This window comes from Falco cherrug, chromosome 10, assembly GCF_023634085.1.
Source record: "Falco cherrug isolate bFalChe1 chromosome 10, bFalChe1.pri, whole genome shotgun sequence".
Lineage (NCBI taxonomy): Eukaryota > Metazoa > Chordata > Aves > Falconiformes > Falconidae > Falco > Falco cherrug.
The window spans coordinates 23,779,672-23,789,411 of record NC_073706.1 but is presented as its reverse complement, the minus strand read 5'-3'; the positions used below and the strand labels follow the sequence as shown (position 1 = coordinate 23,789,411).

At 37.5% G+C, this 9,740-nt stretch overlaps 1 protein-coding gene across 3 annotated transcripts in view; it reads right to left on the bottom strand.

The window, feature by feature from the left end:
* Positions 1-2,456: 2,456 nt before the first annotated feature.
* The window catches only part of ANO3 (anoctamin 3), a 207,008-nt gene continuing 199,724 nt past the window's right edge, over positions 2,457-9,740 (bottom strand). For all 3 annotated transcript variants that reach the window (XM_055722906.1, XM_055722907.1, XM_055722908.1), the window contains one exon: positions 2,457-9,090. In XM_055722906.1, coding sequence (XP_055578881.1) covers positions 8,908-9,090 — 183 coding nt within the window. In that variant the 3' untranslated portion in view covers positions 2,457-8,907. The remainder of the gene's footprint in view (positions 9,091-9,740) is intronic.

Genomic DNA, 9,740 nt, shown 5'->3' with positions numbered 1-9,740 from the left:
AAGCTGAGGGACAAGGGACATTTAATCAAACTTTATTTCTCCAGCTTCAGAAATGAAGAGCTTTTTTTATCACATTTACCAGCTTGTAGATGAGCGAGGGGGAACAATTGCTCTCTATAGCAATAAAGGCCAGATTTTTATTTAGGAATTTCATGACAGACCTGGGAAATCATTGGACAATGGGGTTTTGGAAGCACTGTTATTTCAGAAGAAAGGTTTCCTGAATCTTCTCATGGAAGCTCCTGCCCAGGAGTAGCTGCAATACGTCTGTGTCACACGCTCTGTTCAGTAACTAGTCATCGAAGGAGAACGTGCAAAGGTGAACTGGAGATAAAGCGAGACTGCGGAGAAGATTCTGAGGTCTCTCACCAAGGTGAGACTGTGAACTGCCCTCTGATGGAGGGGACAGGAGGGAGGTCAAGCTGAGCCAATCTCCCCCTGTTCCTAAGTATTGCAAAAAGCCTCCTCACAGGAACATTGTATAGACCAGACTGGTCTTTTAGTGACTGAGTTAATTGTGTTTGATTCCTCTGTGGAACTCAGGTTTCTTTACAATGTCTCATTGTAAAAGCTATAGGAGAGAGTAACAAGTTTTCCTCTGAATTCAGGATAGTTCTTTACCTGTGTTAGCCTTGGAAAGACATCCTTTCAGCTCAAAAAGATCCATCTACTACCTTTATGCAATAAAGAAAATAAAATGACATTTGGTGATGATGCCTCCTAATTGATAATCCATGCTGAATTTTGAAAAATGACACATAATTAGGCAAAACAGTCTGTCCCATAAAAGTCATTGAAGAAGGTACCTAGTCTACCAAGCGCTCTGTTTCAGTGAAACACATTTCCTCTAAAATTTGCCTGTCGCAACTTAACAGACCACTTCTCACCTTGATAAACTTTTGGATGTAGTTTTTTGGATGAATATATTTGTCTTTAAACAAAACTCACAACTGAATGGAACAGACTGAATGAAAATACCGAGGACAACTCAGTTATGGACCCAGCAGATATATTTGGCTTATATTGCTTTGAAGAGCCCAGCTGTTGCTTTTGGTTTATCAATGACCATCTTTATTAAGGAGAACTCAGTCAACCTGGTTCTTGAACTTACCTCCCCTGTCTGCATTCATGCCCCACCTCTGGGAATGGTCTGTAAACGTACTGCCTTGCTTGCAAAAGACAGTTTGTCAACCAACTGAGAATTAAGTCAATATTTGTGTTAATCCCTTCTACACAACTTTTACAGTCTCATAAAACCTTACAGCTGAGTCTGGCTGGCAGCCTGCTGTCTCACGCGGCGTGCTTTCCTTTCATGTCTCCCCCCTCGGTATGGTTAGCAAGGGAGAGATGGAAACTCAGGAAATAATGCTATCGTGCATTTATATGTCATGGCCACACACACGGTTGCTTAGGTTATGCTAAGAGATCCTAACTAGCATGCTTAAAGACATACATAATTTTGCATGGGAAGCGGTTCAAAACACCAATGTGAAGCTACACGGTGCGTGAAAAAAATCGCTCCACTAGTAGTTGGAAGATACCTGATTCAGAGACTTCTAACTGTGACAACAACCAGGTCTGCTCTGAATATTTCTTGAGGTGCTAATTCACCGCAGTATTGTTATGCTCTGCATGCTGGAAGATGCAGTTTGATTTTTCAGTATTTTTTCACGAGCTAAGCAACACCTTTACACAGGATTCGCTATAGATTTAAAAAAAAAAAAGGAAAGTGAGTTAGGTCAGCTAGAATTGTATTCTCTCAAAACACCTTTGAAGATGTAACCTGAAGAATTTCTCTTGAACTTCGTATTTCTGGACTAGTTTTGTTTCAACTAAAGCTGCTCATCGCGCCCAAGTGATTTCTCTATTTGTAAAGGAGCCAGGCATTCCACAGGGTTTAACTGAGTCCAACACGTGGACTTAGGTATGATGGCTAACATTGTTAATCAGTAGTTCATTATTCAGTCTTCTACCAAGATTTAAGGACGTGGCCTAGCAGAACTGGAATTCAGAAAAATTACCATTCCGATTAAATATTCATGTCAGTGTTGTTTAATTATCTTCTTATCTTCTCACTTCATTTACATCTTGCGCCACTGAGCCTTCCAGAGAAGAGCTAGCCTGTGGACTTGAGTTGAGAAAATGAGATTAAGAAACTAGGAACATGTAAATTCTAAAACAACAGCTTAAATTCAAGAGATTGTTAGTCACTAGTGAAAGCAGCAGACCATAAATGATTGACTCAAAATCTGAAAAGTGAGTCTACATGTGCCTTGAGACCACACTGTGTATTTAATTGCTAAAAGTTCAAAGTGTCTGAGCCAAGTCTAACCCTTACATTACTTCCTTACAATACCGTCGTTTGAAGGCTCACGAGCACTAACTTTTCAAGTATATGATTATTTTAATTAACTTTGAATATTTGGAATAATGAAGCAGCTCAAAGCCTCTTTCAAAGATATCCAAGTTTATTACTGAAAAAATGCAATATTCAAATGTGTATGATACAGTAAGTAGTTGCATTTGTACATGTAAACCTTGATAACGTAAACAGCATCTCAAAGACAAATTTATGCCAAAAGTGTCTTACAATAGTTAATCAGACCAACAGCTTTTTCCTCAGTGAATTCTTTTAGTTCTGGGGTACATCTCAGCTTGTAAAAGTAATCTTAAAACACAAAAGAAACCGAAAGCTGACACGCCAGAGGAACTTCTAGCTTGTAGTGAATAAAAGTCAACTTCTCTAAAACGCTCTGTGGTACTGTAATTTTATTTTAAATATTAATTACAAAGTGTGGACTTATGAATAGAAAAAATAGTTGAAATTTTATTCTTATTCCTTACTTAGAAACCAAGTTGTATTTAAATATTACATAAATTTCAAATATATACACATTTTAAGAAATCTGTTACGATCATGACGCTGCAAGTTAGCCAGGACTATCAGAGTAAAAAATGACTGAACTATGTCATTCAGTTAGATTTTACATGAGATTATTTCAAAGAACTGAAATTTCAGTGATACTACTCTAGGTAAAAATCAGAGCCAACAGTTTGGAAGTTTTTTCAATACAAAACTCCGAGTCATCTAAATAGAACTTAAAATAAAAAGGTGATCTGAAGTTATTTTTCATTATTAACAGAAAATTCAGTGTGTTCTCAGTGGTTAGAATCTCATCAACTTGAGACTGCATTGGGTTTAATCCTAATTTCCCAGCCAGTAGCATCCTAACAACTAGCTCACGGCAATAAGAAAGCAAACTACAGAGAACACGTAACATTCTAAGGGTTATGGCAAAAAGGTAGAACAAGCCAACAGAACTAAAACAAGGTAATTTCCAGTGTAGTGAGGAGGGAATTCATGACTAAATTAACATTAACATTTCAAGACTAAATCCCAGTCCTGGATTTAAAAAGTTCCTGTATAACATGGAATAGCGAAGTGATTTCTCTACAGTTCCCAGTTGTGCCATTATAACTTTGTGCTGCTGTGGTAACATTGTGCTATCATGATTATGCCAAAATCATGCCGATGCAAATTACTGGTCAATGTGGTTGAAATGTCAATACGAGAGAAAAATTGTCAGCATGAGTGTATTATATAAATTTTAAAATGCTAGAATTGTGTAGGGTATTTGAGCTGTATGTGTGCGTGTAGGGAGGGACACAAGGAGTGCAAAGTGTGGTGGTCAGAAAGGACAGATCCTGTAATGGAGTGGCCTAACGGCACCCACAGATGCACCCCCTGCTTCCCCGCATCGCTCTGTCCAATGCATACCAACTTGTAAAAAGCACCAGACACACTAGGATTTGTGTGCTTTCTGCTCTGGCTTCTCATTAAGGACATCCCAAACGATCCTGTAAATAATTCTGCAGCTACAGAATCACTCTGCAAATCAGACTGTCAGCAAGAAGGCATCGTTTAATAAAACACTGAGGCTAAGTCAAAAACTGAGCCAGACGAGAAAAAGAAAAGGATCAAGAGAGCTGTCACCATCCTCCATCTCCAAACCCTTGTTCTGCAGAACCTGTCGGAGTTCTGGAGAAAAAGTCAGCGAAGAGGAGAGCTTTGCTTCCCCTGCTCACTCCCCGCTCCGCACGTGGGCCTGGTGCACCTTACCCCAGCAGAACACGGGCTTTACAAGCCTGAGGTCAACTATGAACAGACTTGGGGATCTTTTCAAGCTGCTAAATTTTCCACCACAGGAATTTAGGCTTGCAGCTCACTTAAACGCTTTCAAAAAGTGTCACTGCATGCATTTTCATCAGACAAAGTATGCATTGGAACTAACAAAATAACTACTCTGTCTAAATGTGGAAATTTGTTGGAATTCTAGTGTCAGCCTTAACACCAAATAAACATTATTATGAAAGGCTGGCTGTGTATTTGTTTCAACGTTTACCCCCAAATAAGCAACATGAGTTGCTTAGTAAACATAAAGTAGTTTATGAGGATTACAGAACCTAAAATGCCTCTGGAAGTACCACTGCACTGTAAGAGATTGTTGATACGACTATTTTTATCTCTGTCCCTTTTCTCCTATGTAACGCTTAATAGAAAAGATGATTGTTTGATTTTTCCATTAACTTTATTGCCTTCATATTTAGCTGTTCATATAAAATGAGTTTTATTGATAAGGCCATTGCCCAGTGTATATAAAAAAATCTAGCTTATAATTGTTTTAATGAAAATTTGTGACACTTGCAAGTTAATTATGTATCAAACATTTCTTTTCAATTTATGGACGTGGGTGATTTTCAGTTAATCAAAATTATATGATGTTGCTAAATATGTGTGTAGTCATTTGTCCCTGAACAAACTGTGACATAATGCAAAAGATTAGTAAGTCCCATGATTCATGTAGGACTTTGCAGGTAATGCCACTGGACCTCACGGCTCCAGAAATTCTCTCTGGCTGCACTGCCATTTGAAATCTGGTGTGGAAGAAGCCACAGCGAGGAAACAGCAGGTGTGCACTACTTACATTAAAGTGACCATCTTAATAGCATATTAAGAATAAAATGTCACCAAATTTCCCCATATTAACACTCAAAGTTGTGTTTCCCAAGATACTTTTCATTCTGCAGAACTTTTTAGGCAACTTCAGGAGATTTATGAATTTATGCCTTAAGAGATATACTTATTAACCTATTTTCACTGGTTTTGATTATTAACTTTTTTTTAAGCTTTCTGAAGGACACAATCAAGCCTAACTGATCCTCAGAATACAATTTAAGACACGCTGCTGTCGGAAAAGGGCACAGCAACAGCTAATGTGTGTTTTGTAGTAATGAAGATATACTTCCAAAGAAACATCTAACAAAAACCCCACTTATGGTCCATCATAACTATGGAAATTTTAGCCTTGTCATCATCAATATTAACTTCAAAGTTCATCTAAATTTTCTCTAGAAATCCTTTAACAAAAAGGGGTAGGAAAGAAAAATTTTAAAATAGCCATCATGTGGTTTGCCTTGTTTCCAAATATTAGTGCTCTACCAGGATGCTCGATTACTGTGCTGTGTTTCTGGTAAGGAAACTGAATTACAGCAGAACCCACGGAGAACCTGTGCTCAGTCTTCAGGCAACCCTGTTAGAGCTCTGTTGTGAATACTGAGCTCTTAATGTGTGTGGAGACAGACTTTGAGCTCTAAGAAGAAACCTCTCATTAGGATGGCTAATGAAGCAGGATTATTTTTTTCCGTTTTTTTAGTCACCAGAATTCAGATCTCACACATTAGGCACAAATTTAGAATACAAAGTCATAAGAAATGAGATGTGTATAATGTATGCGGACTTTTTGCTATTTCTGAAATGGAAATTTCTTTTGTCTGAATCAAGACATGGGATTCGGTTAGGAATAATTAAGACATTGTGAACTAATCCTTGTATTTAAAAATACCTAGTTGCTCATGCAGTCTCTCTAAGGGCGCATGCATAGAGCAAAGTTGTCATAGATTAGATCTGCAATGATCTAAAGCATTTTTGCACAAATTGAAGTTCTAAAGCTTTGTCAGATTTCACAAACGCAGCTTGCATGCACAGTCTATTCATACTGATCATTTGTTTGGAAAGACAATATTTAGAATATGAAAAGACCATTCACCATTCATAAAATACATTATTCCTGAGGACAGTGTGTGCCTTATACTTTAGTAAAATAACGTGCAGTCAATGCAAAGAGCATACTAAACAAAGTCTAGCAAAAAGTTTCCTCAGCTTAAGCAAATGGTTAGATAGTGGCAAAACCATTAGACATTGCTGATTTCCTCCAAAAATACGCAACACACACAGTGTTTCTCCAACACTTCTTGTGCTTTCCCAGTGCATAAAATGCACAATGTCAGATCAACATACTAGCCTTTGATAAACTCCTATTCACCGGTGTTGAAAATCATTTTTTTTATATATATATATATATATATATATATATTTAGATGTCAAATACAGAAAGGTTTCCTTTCCTATGTGATTTTTAAGTCCAATTGGAATTTGCTTAAGTATGCGCTGACATGTGCCAATATCTGCAGCAGAAACAGGAAAGTATAAAATAATCAATATTTCTGATTCTTGCCTAATTTTATCATGTATCTTTATACCTTGGGCCAGCCAAAGTGTTTTGTTTTTTACAGAAAACATTAAAAAGGAAGCTCATCTGTGACCTTCTGAAGAACTTCAGTACTATCACTATGTGGCACAGGAACAGAAGCTGTGACAGACGGTTAATGCTGTCAAACGACGCTTGAAAATCCACAGAATGAAAGAGAGACACAATAAATCAAATCAAACTGTGTGATTATAAAAGCACTGAGGAGAGTGCATTAATTACTTCTGATGAGGACTCCTGAGGAACTCAACACACAACCCAGAATATAGAGGAACAAAACAGCCTTTCCAAAATACGGGAAGCTGAGTTCCACCAGCCCTTTACCACAGAACTAATGGGTAATATATCTGATTAGATCATACCTTCCAATTCCTTTCCTCCTTTGTGCAATACTGTAGGTTCTCCTACAGTTGCCTTGTCTGGTCACAGAGAGCTGGAATTAACCAAGAAATCTCATTAATATGACCAAATGACTAAAGAACTTAAGGTCTGATGCTAGGCCCTCTGGACAAAATAGAATGTTCTCAACCACTGTGATGGGCTCTTGACTCTTAAAATTAATTTTATATGGCATAATAAAATAAAATGATTGTGCTAATACATGCAAATGAATTCTGGAATCACATTATTTGGTTCAATAGGGTATTGTAAGTACTTAAAATACACATCTCTTCATTTCTGTCAGCAGTGATTTTGCTGCAGCTTTATCCCTAAAAATATGCTAAAATTTGCAGCCTTTAGAGTTACTGTACTTTGTGACTCTTCATTTCTTAATTTTTTCTCATCCAATATAGAGAAGCATTATTTAAAATTGTGCAAGAGAAACAGAATTAGAATCATTCTGTTCCTTCGCTCCCTTCTCTGCAAGGTAACCTCGCACCCTTGTTGAAATTGAGGGCTTATCTTTTCCCATATTATGAAATGTTAGTAATAGACAATTTCATCACCAAAATGTGACTATAACCATACCAACACTGCTGTATACTGTATGCACATAAAAACTGAAATTTGATTCTTTACATGAACACTACCTTTTATAGTGATTTCATCCAAAAAGCCCCCCAAAACTGTAAGAAGGTGTACAAATAATAATAATAATAAAAAATCTAAAAGTAACCTGTATGTGTGTGTGTGCATTTATATACAATCTGTATACATATCTGTCTGTATCTAACTCCCATGCTTTGACTTATTTAGGCCAATAAAAGAAGTGCATGTTACTGGAACATTTACTATTACAACAAGAGCATTGTTATAAAGTGCTCTGCTTCTCCTTCCCTTGAACAAGCAAGTCACAACGTTATACTGTATGTCTGATATATATCTGCATAAGCTTGCATACTATAAAGAGTTAATTGTATATTGAGGACGAAGTCATCTGCACTGTATGAGAATATTTCAAAGTAGCATTCTGTGAAGTCATGAAATCATTGCCCAGACAGGTCAAAAGAAACAGTAACACAGTTAGACATCTGCATGCTGCATCAGAGCATGGAAATGACAGTTCTTTCACCCTGGAAGTGTGTGGAGGTGGCCTTTCTGCACAGAAAAGTGGAAAGACAACTCAACAGCCACATCATTTTCAAATATAGCTGCAATGTGGGCAATGCAATGCATTCTTTTAGAGCTGCTGTTTTCTCTTTGAATTTAGAATTTTTGGTTTTCAACTAGAAGGATAAATTGATGACACTGATGTGCAAATCTTGAACTGCATAGTATATATTAAGCAGCCATCGACCCCTTTCTTAGGGTAGGACCACATCCGCAATCTCAACAAGAGACTAGGACAAACCTGACAAAACAGTAAGCCTGAAAGATCATTTATACCAAGTTATGGCCACAAAGGCAACAATTGCTCTTTTCTTCAGAGGCATTACAGATGGAGCTGAGCAATCAGAAGCTGTAGAAGTAGTGGATATCATGTAAGTTGGTTTTAGTCATGCCCTTACTGTATAAACTCACAGGCAATTTTTAAATTTCATTAGGCTGTTAGTATCTTCACGAACAGCATGAAAACTCATTGCCTTTTTGAAAACCAAAGTATCCAAATTTTTAATTTCTCTGCACATTCCCGAGTGCCAACTCTCCTTGGTGCTCACCGCAGTCGAGTTACAGGTAGGGCTTTTCATTTTCTTCGTCAAAGCATCTGTTTTCCTATTCCCTCCAAAGCCTGCAACTGTACCGCCCAGCAAGAACATATATACACCGTGATTCTCACACGCTGATGCCACTCTGACTTCATTTTGTAAACTGCACTCTTCAATTTCCAAACAGTGTTTTTGTTGCAGCATAGTAGTGACTAAGGCCATTCATGGTGATACTGTTTGCCATTCTTTTTCCTTTCTCTCTGCAAATGCTCCAGTTCAGCCTCATACATCATTTCCTGGACTAAGTACTTCTCTCTCCTCATTCTGTCACACAAGTCTTTGGGCATGTCTGGAATCAGGTAGGCAATGAAAGACTTAATTCCAAAAACAAGGTGCTGAAAAGAACAACAAAAATAATTGCTTCAAAGATGCATATTCATTCCTCAGGCCACGTTTTAGGGACTAAACGTCTGTGGGAAAACTGGAACTGAGATTCAATTAATCACTAGAAACCAGCTCCTTCCCTTTTTTAATACATACACACACACACAGAGGGGAGTAAAGAAGCTGTCTATCAGAAATGTGAAAATGCTGAAGTCTTCTGAAAAGCAAAACTAAGGGTATAGCTAGTGACTTAAATGAAGACATGACTGCAGGGTATGCTAGTCTCAATAACCTGCAAGCAGTCTTTGGGAAAAGCTTGTAATCAAAGTAACCAGATTCCTGGTCAGTATGTAATACACTCTTCAAAGGTAGTACAAGCATTTTGATTTGATATTAGGCTAGAATCATGTCTTATTTTCCTGACGCAGATTTTAACTTGTAATAACTGTGCTTAATGTACACGTAAGTTGCATTTCTTCTTTTTCAATAAAACACAAAAGATTTGCTTGTGAACCAACATGCTGTATAAGATGACTGTTAAGGAAATACGAATTTTGGAGGGACTCTAAAATCAGCGCATACTCTGTCAATGCAGTTTGAAGCAGCTGACTGACAACGGTTTGGGGAGGGCTTTTTTTTTTTTTTTTTCCTCTCTTGATTG